Genomic DNA, 18,553 nt, shown 5'->3' with positions numbered 1-18,553 from the left:
CCATCCATCCATCCATCCATCCATCCATCCATCCATCCATCCATCCATCCAACCATCCACCCACGTCCCATCCTGCAACGTTAAACCGTGTAAGCATACACATGCATTAACTCATACATCTATCCACGCTATCTCTGACAGTAAGGCGTCCCATAATATCCACCATCCAGTCTATGTACGCAAATCCTTCTTCATGAAAGTGGGCTGCTGAAGTCTGGGGATGGGCAGGCCCCGACCTTACAGAGAACAGAGTAGAAGGCTCATTTGTGGTGACATATTATTCATGATTTATTAAAGCTTGCCTGAGGACAAAGAAAGCAAAGCCAGCTATAGAGGCCAGGCAGTGGTGACACACGCCTTTAATCCCAGGACTCGGGATTAAGAAAGAGACAGATCTCTGTGAGCTCTAGGCCACACTGACTACATGAAATTGATCCAGTCCTAAAAGCAACAGCTCACACAAAGGTGATCTCAGCACCTGGGATCACACACCTTTAATCCCAGCACTGGGGAGCTGATATGGCTGGGCAGAGAAAGGAGTAAGAGGAGGAGACAGGAACTGAGAGCTTTTGCCTCTGAGGATTTGTGGGGACAGGACCAGCCATTTCAGCTGGGCAGAGGTAAGACCTACTGGCTTTGCTTCTCTGATCTTCAGCTTGAAGCTTGAACCCCAACACCTGTCTCTGGGTCCTTTATTAATCGTGCTACACACATGCGAACAAACACAAGATGAGCTAATGGACTCAATGGCAGGTGGCCCTACCCTCCTGGGAAAGAAAGGCCTCTGAAACCAACATGTATTTTCTCCCAGTGTTTTCTTATCCCTGACAACTAAAAGCACGGAGTCTCCTTTGGTCACAATATCCTAAAGACGTCATAGCCGGCAGGGGACAGTGCCCCTTCATGACTAAAGATATCGGGGACATAGATTGTGGATGCTTCCCCCAGAAATGTGCTGCACTTCCTAAGTCAAGGTCACAGAGTCTGTGTGGCATTCTTTCTCACAGCCTAGGACCAACTCACCTTACCCTGAGGCAGGGTTCATTGCCTACAACCCAGGAGATAACCCGGGTTCATAGAGCCTCAGCTGTGGACTTTCCTCAAATGGCCTCACTGAGACACATGACCCCCCGAGTCTTCCTCTGCCTATGGCCCCTCAGCTGTGGGCTTTCCCCAAAGGCCTCACTGAGACACATGACCCCCAGCGTCTTCCTCTGCCTATGGCCCCTCAGCTGTGGACTTTCCTCAAACTGCCTCACTGAGACACATGACCCCCAGTGTCTTCCTCTGCCTATGGCTTCTGCGTTACTTCAGGCCAGCCGTCCATCTGCACCACTTAAATGTCCAACTGTCTACTTGACACATCCTTGGAGGCTTTTAGAACTGGAAGTCACCAACGGCCACTCACTGCCAACCACTTCCAACCTGCCACAGGTCCTGTCCATTCTTCCACACGACACATCTCAGCTGGTGCGCCCACCCCGGTCCCCACCACCATCACCTCCAACCCATAGTATATCCTAAGTAGCCCCCGTTCAGTCTCTCTGTGTCTGTGCCACTGTGCTTAGAAAAAGCAGACTCAGTCCCACAAACTACAAGGACAGACTACATCTTCTCCAAGCAGCTCTTCTGAGAGAGACCCTGAGGTCATCCTGGGCTATACTCAGTGACACTCAACATCATTCATCCTGGGCTATACTCAGTGACACTCAACGCCACTCCTTTCGCCTACCTCCTCTTAAAAGCACACTATTATCTGGTGCCTGCATAACAAGATAATATCATCTCTTGTGCAAATGTTTATCTTTGTGTTTTAACTTTTTTTTTTGAGTTTCAGCACCAACAAATATAACCCCTCATAGATAAAAAGCCCTTCGTGTTCATCCAAAATATATATATATATTTTTAAACGTACAAGTCTAAGACTATTTTTACCTTTTTAAATTGAGAATGTGATTTAGCTCCTGACTCCCTTCCCAACTCCCTTCTCCTTCACTCTCTAGGCTCCAGACACTTGCCTTCTGTAGGTGGGGTTTCTTGTCCCACCAGGTTCTGCCATCCATCAGCTCTAAATAAGCACATGAAGACTTATACTAATTACTAAACTGTTGGCCGATGGCTAGGGCTTCTTACCGGCTAGTTCCCTCCTAATTATTTAACCCATTTCTATTAATCTAAGTATTTCCACGTGGTCTTCTCTTACTGGAGAAGCTTCCGAACCTGTTACTCCTTCCTTGGCTACACGGCATCTCCTGGCGGTCTCTCTCTCTCTGCCTGCCTTTCCCAGAACTCTCGTCTCCTAACCCGCCTGCCTTCCTGCCTCTATTGGCCAAACAGTGTTTCACTCGCCAACCAATAAGAGAAACACATATGCAGAAGGCCGTCCCCATCAGCTTTCTCTTTCCATTGCCATGAGCCTGTGTATGTTTTTTCCACTGTACACACGATCCTTCAGATGACCTCATCAAGGCTACCCCTCTGCCCAGTTTAAATATTTATACCATCTTCATCTCACCTCTAAAATTCATTTCAACTTGTAGATTTTTGTCTGTTAGTTGTCCTTGTCTGCTTCCCGCATTGGACTAAATCTGTCCAGGGAAATTCCCTGTGTGACATAGTTACCATAGTGTTCAGCACAGTGTCTGACACATGTGTCACAGGCATCTGGTGAGCTACATGTTGAGTAAATGGAGCAGACAGAATGGAGTCAGAGAGTAGATGCAGCAGGACACGCTGGGGGATGCTCCTTGGGAGCAAGGGCGTGGCACTGACGGACTGTACCTGCTGGGGCACCTTGAATCGGACATAGGAGCAGAGCTGGAGCATCTCACTCATCTCCTCCGGGGTCGACGGGATCAAGGGAATTTTCTGAATGGCCGCTGAATCCTGCAGCTCTTTGAGCCGTTGTACAAACTGATTGTCAGTCGAATACTGCAGTCCTGGAATGCAAAACAAAAGAGCCCGATGATGCAAGTATCAGGTGTTACCGTGCCCCCCCATGACAAGCCCAGGAGGCCAGGTTGATCTGTCAGGTTCCTGTCACTAGGAGATACTTTTGTTTGGTTGGCTTTTTGTTGTTGTTGTTGATGTTGTCGTCTTTGGAACTCACTGTGCACACCAGGCCGGCCTTGAACTCAGAGATCTGTCTACCCCTGCCTCCTGGGTGCTGGGATTAAAGGTGTGCACTACCACCACCCGGCTATGAGATCACTTTTTAATTGGTACTGGCACCCTTGTACAAAGCAAAAATCGTATTCAGAGAAATACAGAAAAAAAATACCATCCAAGGTGTTTTATTAGAGTTGGAGTTAAGCACAGTGGTACACACATGCCTCAAGAGGCAGAGAAGGAGGGTCACAAGTTCAAGGCCAGTGTGGGCTACATAATAAATTCTAAGGTAGTCCAGATTAAAACAACAGCATTATGTTTTCACGACTGATTGTGCGCACCATGGCCACAGACTGGCATGGTACGCAGAAACTCAGGCTGTCCCCAGGCCTCTTGATTCAGAGTCTGCATTTCAACAAGCTACCAGGGAACGAGAATGGTAGAGTATGGGGAGCACCTCACTCGCGGTGTTTCCGTGCCCGAGTTATTTGGAGGAGACTGACGGAAGGGTACATTGGAAAGAGCACAGGGCTGCCATGGCCGGCGGCTCCCTCCCTTGACCTGGATGCCCTCCCCTTTGTGGTCAAGGCAAAGACCCAGGAGAGTGAAGTGCAGCCCACAGGCTCTCTCTCTCTCTCTCCACGAGGACACTAAGTGAGGGCTGAGACTCCTTTGGAGGCTGCCCACTGTTGCATGACAGACACACGAGAGGATCTGACAGCTAACATTATGTAGCAGGAAAAGAGTCATTTCCACCACGACAGAGCCATTTCTTGGTTTAATTTAGCGACAGAACTAGATTTCAGGGGGGAGGAAAAAAAGCTAGGCATAGCCTGTAACCCCAGAATGTGGGAGATAGACATGGAAAGACTAGGAGTTTAAGGCAGCCTTGACTACAATAAGACTCTGCCTTAAAAACAAACAAACAGGGGGCTGGAGAGGTGGCTCAGAGGTTAAGAGCACAGAGTGCTCTTCCAGAGGTCCTGAGTTCAATTCCCAGCAACCACACGGTGGCTCACAACCATCTGTAATGAGATCTGGAGCCCTCTTCCGGCCTGCCAGACATACATGGAGGCAGGATGTTGTATTCATAATAAATAAATAAATCTAAAACAAACAGGCAGTTTCATCTTTAATACTGGGCACATCCTATAGATACGTCAAGGCCCGGAATGTGACTTGCTGCAAGTACGAGGGTGGGGGTTCAGAACCCCAGAACCCATGCAGAAGCCGTTAACAGACACCTGCAATCTCAACCCTTGGAGATAAGGACAGGAGACCCTGTGGCCAGCTTGCTAGCTAGACCAGCCATAACTGGCAAAGTTCCAGGCAAGAAAACCCACATTAAAAGTGGTGGTGGGTCGGGTGGTGGCGGCGCACGCCTTTAATCCCAGCACTCGGGAGGCAGAGGCAGGTGGATCTCTGTGAGTTCGAGACCAGCCTGGTCTACTAGAGCTAGTTCCAGGACAGCCTCCAAAGCCACAGAGAAACCCTGTCTCAAAAAACAAAACAAAACCAACCAAACAACCAAAAAAACAAAAGTGGTGGTGGCGCACACCTTTACTCCCAGCACTCGGGAGACAGAAGTAGGTGGATCTTTGTGATTTCAGTGCCAGCCTGGTCCACAGAGTGAGCTCCAGGACAGCCTGGGCTGTTACACAGAGAAAAAGAGCCGCAAGTGTCCAGCTGATGTCTAGGTTCTGGCTACAGTGGCTCTCAACTTGTGGGCCCCCCTCCAAGAGGACAGGGGTTCAATTCCTAGCACCCACATGGCAGCTCACAACTGTCTGTAACTCCAAGATCTGACACATACAGACATACATACAGGCAAAAGGCCAATGCACATAAAATAAAAATAAATTATTGAAAAAAGAAAAAGAATTTAAAAAAAAGACGGAAGAACAGTGGGAGAGAGAAATTACTATTTTATCACCATGGGCGAACAATCTAAATTTGAGGTCTTAAGGGAGAAAAAAAAATCCATTGAAAACCCCAAGTTAAGGTAGTAATTTCTGGAGTTACAGGTCCAATTGTTGTAAGATGTCTGTACAAATATATGAAAACATACATACACAAATATGAGAGGAGAAACTAGAGTCCACTGGCCTTTTAAAAAGCTCTTGCCATGTGTCTATTTGAGAAAAAGGGGACCACTGAGGGGTGTGGCACGTAGTGGTGGAGATGACTGTTCAAAGTACATGATACCTTGGGTGAAAATGCTTCTTACAAACTCACCACTCGGTATACAACACATACTGACAAAAATTATGAATCTTAAAACGAGTAAAGTTTTTGGCAAAAGAAGAACAAAATGGGACCTTCATTTCAAAGGGTTAGGTGAACATTAAATCTATAAGAAAAAAGATGTTAGCTCTTGGGGATCGAAATGTTGGAAGCTGATGTATCTCAGCCGTGAGTACGAGGTGCCACCCAGCGCCGTGCAAGTGTCCACCACCTCTCTCCTTCTCCCGTGGAGCAGACCTGGCCCCAGTTAAGTCAGTCTGGCTGGGGTTTCTCATCGCGCAACCGTGATCTGGCCAGAGTTACTAGAAAGCATCGCCTCTCTCTGCAGCCCACGTCAGTCTTGAACAGAAGCCGGGAGCAGGCCTCTTCAAATTCAAGTCACTTGTAAGGCTGCTCTGGTCGAGTAACTCACCAGCCGGGCACACCAGACACAGGCTGCAGACGTCAGATGGGTAGTAAGCAGCGTATACCCCAGCCACGTGGCCACCCATCGAGGTGCCTATAAGGTGAAAGGGCTTTTTGTTCAGCTTAAGGCGTTCTACAAACTAGGAAGAGAAATGGAAAGGAGGCATGGTTACAGCTAAGACGCCAGAGATCCCCTCACCCCAGTAAAACCCGACACTTTGCCCTATTACACCCCTTATCTAGGAGAGCCCCGTGATTCATATGTGCTTTGGAAGGCACACGTGGCTGTGGATTGGCAACTCTCGCCTGCTTGCCGTGTGCCAAGAAGACACACTATGGAGAGTCAAGCCTCCTGCTTACCTGGTGCACCCTCTTAACTTGCCCATCTATGGACAGGTCGTCCAGGGAGGAGCGGGTGGTGCCTTCATGACCAGGCATGTCCACGCAGACCAAGTGCAGGTTCTTTGGGAGGAACTGAAGACACAGACCCGGAAAGTCAGTATATCCATCTACAAAATAACGCACCTGCCGTCTCTCTGGGGCGATGACTGCCGCCTCCTACCCAGTGACCCAGACAGCCACTGAGGTGATGTTTCTGAGCCTCCACGCGTCTTACGTGATAAGTGTGGCTGAGTGCCAACAGACCCTCGGAGAGAGGAGGGGGCCCCAAGACGCCCGCACAGATGAAAAGAGGCTTGGTGGGTGACTGGAGAGAGGATGTGGAAACCCGGGCCAGCAGCCTTACATCTTGCACTTAATTTTTAAAAAAATATTTCCCGTTATGTTTTAGGTATCGAGTCTCTCCACCTCTCTCTGGGCTCCAGGGGTCAAATTCAGCTTATCGGGCTTGCACGGTCAGCGCTTTTCTGTCCAAGCCACCAACAGCCCAGCAACTTCAACTTAATACTGTTTGCTCAGTGCTACCTCCCTTCCCACCCACGCCATTCTTCGTCTAGTCGCGTGGCTAATGTCTCCGAACTAGAAGAGATGGCTCCCAGAGCCCTGGCCAGCAATGCTTTTCCCCAAAGCCACAAGGCTGGTTTCAACTTTCTTTTTTTTTTTTTTCTTCTTCTTCTTCATCAGGGTCTAATTCCTGAGACGACTATTCTCCCAAATCGCCTTTCCTCTCTGTTTAAAAGATGCACCAACTTTAGCCATGAGTGTGAGAAACATCAGTTATCAAAGATATTTAACAAAGGGGGGGAGGGATACAAAGGGAATTAAGGATTGACGATGACCGTCCCCGTGGTGGCTTTACGGGGGGAAGAACACAAGGACCGATGGCATGTGCTTTCCCTCCCAGTGACACTCATGATCTCTCAGATATTGTCCCACTTGAAGTAGGAACCTGGGATGCTGCTCTCTCGAGGCAAATGTCAGCCTCAGTCCCCGTCCCCTACCCCCCACCAAGCTCCCAAAGTACAGGATCCTGAAAAGCTGCCACATCAAGCAATTTCTCCAAATGATTAAGAAAGCCAGGAGTTGGTGGCGCACGCCTTTAATCCCAGGGCTCGGGAGGCAGAGGCAGGCGGATCTCTGTGAGTTCGAGGCCAGCCTGGTCTGCAGAGCAGGTTCCAGGACAGCCTCCAAAACAATACAGAGAAATCCTATCTTGAAAAAACAAACAAACAAAAAAATAAAAAAACAAGCAAACAAAAAGAAAAGCAGAAGGAAGTATGAGAACAAAAACTTTTGGGAAAGGCCTAGCCCTGAGCATCATGGCACTTCCGTGATGGAGCTGTGTTGAAACACCCCCATCTCTCCCCCCCTGCCCAAAAATATCCCCGTGGTAAGAAGACTCCAGAGACACAGCTTTAAATACTACTCAGCTCAAACAGTTGGGTAACACAGAAAAGGGTCTGAGTAACACACTTCACTAATTTTAAGACGGATTTGAACCGTGGTCCCAATCCTCTCCTCCTAAGACAGAAGAGTCGGGGACCGTACCTTGACCACGCTGAGCCACATGTCCTTGTGTGCAGAGAAGCCATGGAGCATGAGGATGGACGGTCTGTGTCCTGGCCTGCCCCGGAAGGAGTAACAGAACTGATAGTCCTCGTGACGCACGTAGCGGACTTGCATACCCAGGGTCCTCCGCCAGTACCTAGGGTGAAGGAAGGCCAGACACAAGCAGAGTGACCAGGGTGCACGGCTTCAGGCAGGGAGCAGGTCCTCTCGGGATCCTGCTTGGTGACAATACACGACTTCAGGCAGGGAGCGGGTCCTCTCGGGATCCTGCTTGGTGCCAATACAGGAGCTTCTTCCTGCATTTGTCCTTTGTTTACCCCTCAAGGAGCACTAAGAAGACAAGCACGTCACGTGTGTTCGGAAAGCAGTGTGCGTGTGTGTGTGTGCATGCGCGTGTGCGTGCGTGCCTGTACGTGTGTGCCTGTGAGTGTGCGCGTGTGTGTGTCCTGGGGGGTGACGGATAGACAGCAGAGAGTCACAGGATCAACATACTTTACACACATGTGCGGAAATGTCATCGTAACACTCATCATGAGGTGCAATTAACATACGGTAATAAAGACACGGAAAAATTAAAAGCGAGAAAGGAACTAGCACCTGAATGAAGAACAAAATAACAGAACACGCAACACCTTTCTGTTAGACCGCCCTCTGCCGGAACTAACTCAACTGCTCGAGACCTACGCGTGCTGACCCGCTCTCTGGCTTCACCCCTCACGGCAAACTGCGAAGGTTGATGGCTCAGCTTCTGTTAGTTGGGTAACCCTTGGCAAAGGCCGTGGTTTGGCCCCAGGTCCATTTCCATATGGAAATACCATTGAGACAAACTGAACTCTCAGCTCCGGGGGAACAAAAGAAATCCCTTCAGAGATGAAGGACAATTAAGTCGCCCCGATATTGTCTCTGTAACAGACTTTGCGCCACAGCTGCAGCCAGGTCTTGTGAAGGCAAGTGACTGGAAACAGTGTTAACGTCTTGTGTGCCACAAGCGGGGAGAGAATTCAGGCTATGTAATCATGTTTGCTTGTATCTACAAACCGGAAGTGTGGGTATGTGCACAAGGCACTGCCACGTGGAAGCTGAGGACGAGGGGAGGAGTAGGAAAGGAAAGAGAGGAGGTAGGGAGAGACGGAGCACATTCCTAAATAAATAAATATAAAATAAAAAATCAAGTTTCTCACTTACTCTTTTCTTTCTTCCTTTTCTTTTCTTTTTTTTTCTTTCTTTTTTTTTTTTTTTTTTTTGGTTTTTCGAGACAGGGTTTCTCTGTGTTGTTTTGGAGGCTGTCCTGGAACTCGCTCTGTAGACCAGGCTGGCTTCGAACTCACAGAGATCCACCTGCCTCTGCCTCCCGAGCCCTGGGATTAAAGGCGTGAGCCACCAAAGCCCGGCAAAAATTAGGATTTTCATCATGAACTATCATGCTGCCAGTGAGGGTAGACCACAATCTGATACAGGTTCTATGCAGTCCTGGCTGTCCCAGAACTCACTATGTAGACCAGACTGGCCTTGGACTCACAGAGATCTGCCTGCCTCCGATTCTCAAGAGCTGGGATTAAAAGCGTGTGCCATTACACCCAGACAAATCCTAATTAAAAAAAAAACCTATGTGTGGGTGTTTTGCCTGCATGTATGTATGTCTGTATACCGAGTGCATGCCCTGGTACCCACTGGCTGCAAGCATTCATTTAGGTGATGGGAGTCAAAACCTGGGTCCCCTGGAGGAGCAGCCAGAGCTCTTATCCACTGAGCCACTGCTCCAGCCCTGAAACTCTCACCCTTTTACAGCTGTGTATGTAGATTTTCAAATCAGAAAAGGAGAGTGTTCCCTCCCTTCTTTTAGACCAGTTCTAATGTCCTTTCTAGGAAGCAATCTGGCATTAGCCATCAGTCATTCTTTTTAAGCTGGCCTCTTAATTATACTTCAAAGAATAATTTGTCCCAGGGAGATAAGAAGAAGCCTTAATGAGAAAGAAAACGTAAGTAAAAAAATTAGGCCACAGAAAGACAAACAGAAGAGCTGGGTGTGTGATGCCGCAGTAAGATAGATACTCCCTACAGTGTGAGCTGTGTGTGTGTGTGTGTGTGTGTGTGTGTGTGTGTGTGTGTGTGATGCCGCAGTAAGATACTCCCTACAGTGTGAGCCAGGTATGTGTGTGTGTGTGTGTGTGTGTGTGTGTGATGCCGCAGTAAGATACTCCCTACAGTGTGAGCCGGGTGAAGCTAGGTTCCTGCCCCAGCTCTGGAAAACACGTAGGGAAGGGGCGTGAAAACGGAGGTTAAGACCAGCATAATGCAGTCACACCTCACGGAGCAGCAGCATCCATTGGAGACTCAGAGGAGGCGAGGGATGATTCTTCCTCAACCACTGAAGAGAACTAACCCCACTTTCATGCTCCAAGCCTCCAGAGCCGTGAGACAGCTGTTTTAGACACAAACTTCACAGCCATTCATCGAAGTAGCCCCACTTAAGTAGCCCCACGAAGTAGCCCCGCTTAAGTAGCCCCACGAAGTAGCCCCACTTAAGTAGCCCCACTAAGTAGCCCCACTAAGCGCCACTGTGCTTTTGCCAGCACTCAGAACTGCTACTCAGGTCGTCTGTTGAAGCATATCCATTTTTATGTGCATTCTGTCTGCATCTATTGTGTCTGCGCATGCATGCGCGGCGCTCTCGGAGGCTAGGAAAGGGAGACCCTCTGGAACTGGGGTTACGGATGCTGTAAACCAGCATGTGGGTGCTGGGACCTGAACTTGAAGCTGCAAAGGTTCTTAACTGCTGTGCCATGTCCCCAGGCCGTTGCTTTTGTTTTTAACTCTCTGATAGGCAGGTAATAGCATCTCACTGTATGCTGTTTTCAGTTCAAATTTGAAGGCTTAAGCTTAAGCGCCCTCTTGCTCAGCCTCCCAAGGGCTTACATCCATTGTGGATTGGAGTGTCCCTTGTGACCAACGGAACAGAATGACTGCCAAAAATTACACCTCTGTAAAATATCTGAGTTTCCTGTCCATTTTCCGGGTTGTATGCTCTTTTTCATTTGTACAAGAGCAATTCCTCATATATGCTGGGTGCATGTTCTTTATGAACAAACTAACTGCACATACACATTGCCACCCTCGGTATGCGTTTTTACCACCTAAATAATGGAAGCCTTTTTTTAAGAAATTAATTTTAGCTCACTCTGCCTTCACGGAAAAGAGGTCAGTGCTCATTACAGACTTCTTCATGAGTCTGTAAAATGAGGCTATTTCCTGCCAACTTGAAGGATCATATAAAATTAGATATTTCTAAACTAGTGAAAGAATCTACTTGTTCCATTTCACTTTCTATTACTGCGATAAGAGATCCATGACCAAAAGGAACCTGTGGAAGAAAAGGGTTTATTAGGCTTGGATGGCCTGGGTCACCGTCCATCAAGGGACGCCGAGGTAGAAACTCAAGGCAGGGCCCCAGAAGCAGGAGGCGGAGCAGCGGCCGTGGAGGGGACCCCGCTTGCCGGCTTGTCAGCCTGCTTTTCCATACAACCAGAACCACCTGCCCAGGGTGTCACCACCCACAGTGGGCTGGACCCTCCCACATCAGTCATTAATCGAGGAAATGACAACCTAATGGAGCCATGGTCTCAGTTGAGGGCCCCTCTTCCCATACGACCCTAGCTCTGCTAATCAAATGCCATCAGGAAAACCTACTGGGGTTTAAGATGGTCAGCCACTTGATTTAGAGGCCATTTACAAAAATATGACATCTCTACAAGAAAAAAAAATCTTTCAACCCACAAAACAGTCTATCCTTCTGGGGATTTAGGTATTATCAACTGTCCCTCACGGATATGTTTTAGTTTTTTATGGAGGGCCCTTTCATGTTCTTTCTTAAAAGGGGTTTGAAGAGAATGTCACCTTTATTGTTTAAATTTTTAAAGTTATTGTTGTTATTTGTCTGTGTGTGTCTGTGTGTGCTACAATGAAAATATGGAGGTCAGGGGACAACTTTTGGGAGTCAGTTCTCTCCTTCCAATGAGTGTGTGTGTGTGTGTGTGTGTGTGTGTGTGTGTGTGTGTACGTGTGAGATGATTGTGTGAGTGAGACACACCCGTGGGGGTTAGAAGACAACCTCTGGGAGTCCGTCCTCTCCCTCCACCTCTGTTTCCGGGGACCCAGCTCATCAGCCTGTGTGGCAATCGCCTTTGCCTACTTCACCATCACCGTCGCTTTGGATGCCGATAATCTGAGAGTTATCGGCACTAGAGTAAGAGGTAGCATTTAACTTTCTTCATTTTCCATTTGTTTCTGGCATATGGGAATGCTACTGATGTTTGGACTGGAAAAGATCTAGAATGATGGAGTGGTCACAACAGTACAATAATATAAATACAATAGAACCACTCAACCGTACACTTTCACATAGCGAATTGTATGCCACCTAGAACTCGGTAAAACAGTAACATTATTTGCTAGGAAGGTCTTTTCCCTCTTTGGAAACACAAAAACAAGCTAAAACTACTCTGATAGCCTGATTCTGAAAATGTGCTCTCCAAGAGCCCAGGGAACATGGGAGAGTCCCACAGCACTGAGGCTGGTTCTCGCCCACAGCGGATGGAGGAACCACACCAGCGTGCAACCGTATCCATGGCTACAGTCTACACCTGCAGACCGCATTCTCTGTTTAGCAATGATGGCATATGTGTGTGGAGGAGCAGGGTCCTGGGCAGGGCCGTGAGGAGGAGACGAGGCTCTGACCTCTCCATGTCCAGGGTTACACAGGAAGAGTCCTGGCACCACAGAGGCATCTAGGCAGCTCGAGGTCTGATTTGTCAGTGCAGGGGTGGGCCCTGGGTGGCCCTGTGAAGGAGGGACAAGCCCAGCCCACACAGAAAAGGCACAGGGAATGAACGATCATAGAACTGCGCTGTCCTGTGTTAGAATTGCGTTGTCCTGTCTGTGTGCTGCTTTTCAAGGCTGGGAGCCTGAGCAGCTGGTGGAATTTTCCACAAGCCAGTGAAACAAAAGGGAGGGGGAAAAAGGAGGACAGAGAAAAAGAGAGAGAGAGAGAGAGAGAGAGAGAGAGAGAGAGAGAGAGAGAGAGAGAGAGAGAGAGAGAGAGAGAGAGAGCGCACATCAGTCTCCCGGTGCCCTTCTTCCTTCTAATTGCCCAAGGCCCACATAAATCCCCCGGGGTTTATCTGCAGTATGGAGAGGACCCAGTGTTCATCTCATCACGAAGGGGCTGGGGGAGGGGCTACTTTATTTCCTAAGTGGGCAGTGGCATGGAAAAAAAAAATCAATGAAGCACAGCACACTTTCTTTTCAAGTGCTCACCTTTCAAGATGCAAGGCACTGCCAGGAGCCCCGCCCAGCGTGCACAGGCCCCGGGCTCAGTCCTTCAGCGGGCAACAACGCTAGGCTAGAACTTAGCACGACTCTCTAAGGCAATCGTGTATACTTTTTACTATCTTCCATCAGTCACTTTCCATGTCAAATTTTCCCTGTTATAGTGGGGGATATTTATATCCCTTGGTAATAAACAGATTCCACGGCCAGGCATGATGGCTTGTCCCTGCAATCCCAGTGCTTGGGCAGCAGAAACGGGGGGATCCTGAGTTCAAGACCAGGCTCAGCTATGCAGAGCCCCCAGACCAGCTGGGGCTGTAATGAGACACTATCTCAAGACAGTAACAATAGGGCCCACAATTCCACAACTGTCCTCGGACCCCCATACATGAGTTGTGGCATAAAAGCCTCCCCCGATGATAATAAATTTTTAAAAAATTAAAACGAAAGCTAAAACATAGATTTAAGGTCTCAACCCTGAAGAAAATACAGATGATAGGGAGACAGGGCAGGAATGAAGGTGCTAATGTTATCGTGGAAGCCTCACCCCGGCCCCCTGGCGTCCATAGACCCAAAGAGTCTGGGAGGTTACGGTGGAAGTTCCACCCAAGCCCCCCTTTCCACATCTCCCTCCAAACCCTCTGCATCTCAGAAAGCCCACAAAATGACCCCTCCCCCCCAGAGATGCTCAAGACCACTCCCACAGGGTACTTAAACTGCCTCCCAGAAAACAGACTTGTGGTTTTTCTGGTCTCTCTTTCCCATGTCCCCTCTGTGGGGCTTGAAGTTCATCCGGGAGCGTTGTATCCATTAAACATGGGCTTTTTCTAATTCGGTTTGATTTGGTCTGATTTGGATTGCTGCATCGGCAGAGAGGCTTATCCGCTTGCGCGGAAACTTTTCAGTAAGAATGACAGATATCTGGAAGCTTCATTTGTCTCTCTCCCCACAGTAATTAACAGTGTAGGGCCAGGCTGGGCATGCTGGCCCACTCCTGGGATCCAGGCTTTGGGGAGTGAAGGAGGGAGGCTCAGGAGTCATCTCCACAGGAAGTATGAAGCAAGCCTTTTTGCTACAGGGTCTCATCTCAGAACACCAAAAAAAACCAGGGCTGGAAAGATGGCTCGGCGGTTAAGAACACCAAAAACCAAGCGGCTGTGGTGGCACATGCCTTCCCAAAGCAGAGGCAAGCAGATCTCTGTGAGTTCAAGGCCACCCTGGTCCACATAGAATTCTAGGCTAGCCACAGCTATGGCTATTTACTGAGATCCTGCCTCAAAACCCAAATAAAATGGTAAAACCCAAACAGCCTAGGGTGAATCTTAACAACATTCTGTGCCATGTGTGTACCCGCCACTGTGTAGCCTTGGGGGGCGGAGTGGCCCCTAGGGCACACACGCTGTCAGAAATTTCAAACAGTCTACCCGCTTTGCAGTGCCTGCCAGATCCAGAACACAACAGAAGAGGGGACGGAGAGATGTCTCAGCAGTTAGGAGCTGTCACTGCTTCACTGCTGCTTCAGAGGGCCACAAACACGGCAGCTTACAATCGTCTGTAACTCCGATCTCAGGGCATCCAACACCCTTTCCTGGCCTCTGTGCGTACCGGGCATGCACATGGTACATAGACATGCACACAGGCAAGACACCATACACATAAAAATAAATATACATAACAAACTTTAAAGATCTCTAAACGAGATGTATGCCCGTCAACTTTTCTTCGTTTGAAATATTCCATGACACAACGACAAGAAACGATTGACCAGGACACAGTCGGGAGGACAATACTGTGACACTTTAAGAACCTCAAGGACAGAGTTGACTTACCAATAATAGATTCTTATCAGTGCTGAAGGCCACAGGAGAAAAGAAGCAACGAACGCCAGGATTGGGATGGCCAGGGTTCCGCCCGCAATCACAAACATGTTAACCACATCCAGATCCATTCTCGCTTTCAGGGTAGCTGACACCGCAGGGGCTGAGGAGAGAGAGCACATCATTGAAACCATCCCACGGGGAAGGCCGAAGCCTCAGAAAGAAAAAGGATCCTGGGTGAGGGGTCGGGAGACATGCGCCAGAAAAACCAAACAAATACAGCAACTAGACGCGATGAGACCAGGCACCTCAAAAGGTGAAAAACCAGAAAACATTGCCAGGATGACTGAAGACATCCTGAGTACCCAATGGGTGTCAGGCAGCAGCAGGCTCTGCCATTCTTGAGCATTCTACAAAACCACAGCTGTGGAAACGCAGGATGTCATGCCTACGAGGAGAGTGTTCAAGCTTTGGGGGGGGCGTGGGAGGACTGGTATCCACCACTCACTTTTAAAAGTTCAGGAGAGAAAAGGTAATGTAAGTGAAATGTTAAGCATGATGTAGTTATTCCTTCAAGTTTTCTATAGATCTACAATATCTTATATTCATTGATTGGTTGAGACAGGTCTCACTATTTAACCTAGGTTGGCTTGAACCTCCCTAGGCAGCCCAGGTTGGCCTGGAACTCACAATCCTCCTGCCTCCGTTGCTTGAATGCTACAATTACAGACAAGCCTCTTACAATAACCAAACGAGGGCTGGAGGGAGAGCTCAGTAGTTCCTTGGACCTGGGTTGGGTTCTCAGTACCCAAGTTCCAGAGCATCTGATGTCCTCTCTTCTGTCTTTCTCGGGGAGCAGGCATGGACTTGGTACACACACACACACACACACACACACACACACACACACACACACACGCACGCACGCACGCACGCACGCACGCACGCAAAACACGCATACACATAAAATTAAAGAAGTACGACCAAACACGAGAGGAATCGCATCCATTTCACAGACGAGAGCACTGAGCGCTGAGGCAGAGAGAGCTTAAACCTGTTCTGCTCACCCAGCTGTCCTCTCAGCTGCTTAGTCACTAGAAGCAGTTTTCCCAGCATGCTTCAGTCACTGACCTGTCTCTCGTCTAGAAGCACACTCCATTCAGGGGAAGAATAATCACTGTGTTCTTTCTCAGAGCCCAGCATAGCACAAGGCATACACAAAGGACAAGCAGACGAAAGGAGAGCAAAGTTACAAGACAATACTAATCCCGTGCAACCAATTTTAGGGGAGGGAAATCATTCCGTACAATGCTACAAGAGACTGGCACTTCCCCCCTGGAAGGTAAGTAGAGGAGCTGCCTATTAAATTCAAGGTACAGGGGCAGGGGAGAGGTGTGTGGCTCAGGGTTAGGACACTTGCCAAGCACACACAGGCCCCGGGTTCCAGTACCACACTGGGGGGGGGGGCGATGACACCAATTGCTGTCACAACCCACAATGCACAACGAATAGACACGTATAAATCTACAGGCTGGGGTTGTGTGTGTGTCTCACATGAGCTGATGGATGTAAGAGTCCAGCTTCCAGATGACTCTTCGGTACCCCAGGACATCCTTAGAAAGTGCAGAGAGCCACTCAGACCCCTGAGCTGGGCAGTTAATGGCCCAATGTTCCATCAGTCTAGAACTCAGGACATTTGACTCTTTGGTACCCCAGGACATCCTTAGAAAGTGCAGGGAGCCACTAGTGACTCAGACCCCTGAGCTGGGCAGTTAATGGCCCAATGTTCCATCAGTCTAGAACTCAGGACATTTGACTCTTTGGTACCCCAGGACATCCTTAGAAAGTGCAGAGAGCCACTCAGACCCCTGAGCTGGGCAGTTAATGGCCCAATGTTCCATCAGTCTAGAACTCAGGACATTTTATGCCCAGGGTCATGTACATCATGAGTTCTGGCACTGGAGATGGTAGGCAAACATACAGAAAAAACAAAAACAAAAACGAAACCCTAGCTGTGCCTGTGTCTGCTGTGACACCACACTTTGGAGGAAAGTCCTACCAGAGTCCATCTCCCGAGCAGAAGGAACTTCTGCACAGCAGGACCACGGTAACAAGGTTAAGGCTTCCCTCAGAGAACCTACACGCTTGCCCTAACTGAGAAAGCTGTGCTTTCTAACTGCTGTGCTTCAGATGAGTGGTCCTCAACCCTTGGGCTGTGAACCCTTTAGCGGCCGAACAACCCTTGATTCATACCAGCAGCAAAAATGACAGTTATGAAGTAGGAATGGGATAATTTTATGGTTGGGGGTCACCACAGCATGAGGGACTGTATTGAAGGGTTGACACACTGTCTATTTAGACAAAGAAAGGACAATTGTTCACAGCTCTGCACTACACTTCACCTATGAAGGACTCACCTCGCTTTGGTTTGGAAGGTGGCTATCCTACCCTACTGGTGCACATTCGTTGTGCCTGGGAGTAGGCTAGCGACAGAAAAAAACAAAACTTTGAGAACACCAAACTATTAATTACCAAAAATCAGAAAAATCACATAAAGGCGTTGCCTGGGATTTCCCAGACTATGGCCCCGTACAAAGGACAGGTTGGTGGCTCACAAATGGGAGAACATGGGCTGGAGAGATGGCTCAGTGGTTAAGAGCACTGCCTGCTCTTGCAGAGGACCTGGGTTCAATTCCCGGCACCCACATGACAGCTCACATCTGTAACTCCAAATTCAAGGGGTCTGATACAGACACAGATGCAGGCAAAACACCAAGCCACATAAAACAAAAATAAATAAATCATTAAAAAAAGGGGGGGGAACGGGAGAGCATTAAGTCAGGCTTCAGGGGCACAGGGCTTCGGTTAACACCAACACTCACTAAGAAACTTATCTCTTTTGCTCAAGTCCTGTCAAGGCCAGAGAGCGGCTCTGAAGACGCCATAGCTGCTCCTGGAAACTCCTGGAAGTATTTAGCTAATCAGCAACATGGTTTATTATATTATTTTATTTTAACAAATCGTGTGTGCAAGTGCATTTGAGCGTGTCATGAGGCAGGGGCATGCCACAACACACATGTAGAGGTGGGAGTCGGTTCCCTCCCTCTACCGTGTGGGCTCTGGAGCTCAAACTCAGGTGCGGCAGGAAGAGCCTTTACCCACTCACTGACTCCTAATGACATTTTTAACCGTTCTAGGGAATGCATCTGAGTTTCAAGAATACATCTGAGTAAAAGATACTAGCTTAAAGGAAAGCACTAGAGCCGGGTATAACGATATTCGATGCTATATAGGGAAAACAATATATTTATTTATCAGAGAGAGAGAGAGAGAGACAGAGTCGCACAGACCAGGAGTTAGAAGCGTGGCTGGCTTCCAGGAGAAAAAAAGAAGCCCCTTTTCCTTTCACTTCCTTTTATCTCTACCTTGACCCCGCCATGATGGGCGGATAGCTTTGTGGGGTTCACTCCTACAGCCGGGGATGTAGGCAGTGGCACACAGTGTGCATTAAGTCCTGGGGCTGGACCTCCAGTGCTGCAAGAAAACCAAAGGAAATGCCAAGTGGGTGGCGGGCGACACTGAGGACACGGTTCGTGAGTCGCTGCATGCAAGGGCACAGTCACAGACCCAGGGGCACTAGACTTAGGGACATGCCAGCCACCGGCTCCTCTACGTGTCTTGCTGTG

General features: G+C 48.7%; 1 protein-coding gene across 10 annotated transcripts in view; it reads right to left on the bottom strand.

Moving 5' to 3' along the window:
- The window catches only part of Abhd6 (abhydrolase domain containing 6, acylglycerol lipase), a 50,763-nt gene that overhangs the window by 7,800 nt on the left and 24,410 nt on the right, over nucleotides 1-18,553 (bottom strand). For all 10 annotated transcript variants that reach the window (XM_040733418.1, XM_021231380.2, XM_040733419.1 and 7 more), the window contains 5 exons: nucleotides 14,880-15,030; nucleotides 7,705-7,861; nucleotides 6,118-6,231; nucleotides 5,765-5,897; nucleotides 2,782-2,939 (listed from right to left, as the gene is read on the bottom strand). In XM_040733418.1, the coding sequence (XP_040589352.1) occupies nucleotides 2,782-2,939; nucleotides 5,765-5,897; nucleotides 6,118-6,231; nucleotides 7,705-7,861; nucleotides 14,880-15,030 (713 nt within the window). The remainder of the gene's footprint in view (nucleotides 1-2,781; nucleotides 2,940-5,764; nucleotides 5,898-6,117; nucleotides 6,232-7,704; nucleotides 7,862-14,879; nucleotides 15,031-18,553) is intronic.

This window comes from Mesocricetus auratus, unplaced genomic scaffold (genome assembly GCF_017639785.1).
Source record: "Mesocricetus auratus isolate SY011 unplaced genomic scaffold, BCM_Maur_2.0 Super-Scaffold_100031, whole genome shotgun sequence".
In the NCBI taxonomy this organism is placed as follows: Eukaryota; Metazoa; Chordata; class Mammalia; order Rodentia; family Cricetidae; genus Mesocricetus; species Mesocricetus auratus.
The sequence above is the reverse complement of the archived record's forward strand: the minus strand, read 5'-3'. Positions and strand labels throughout refer to the sequence as shown.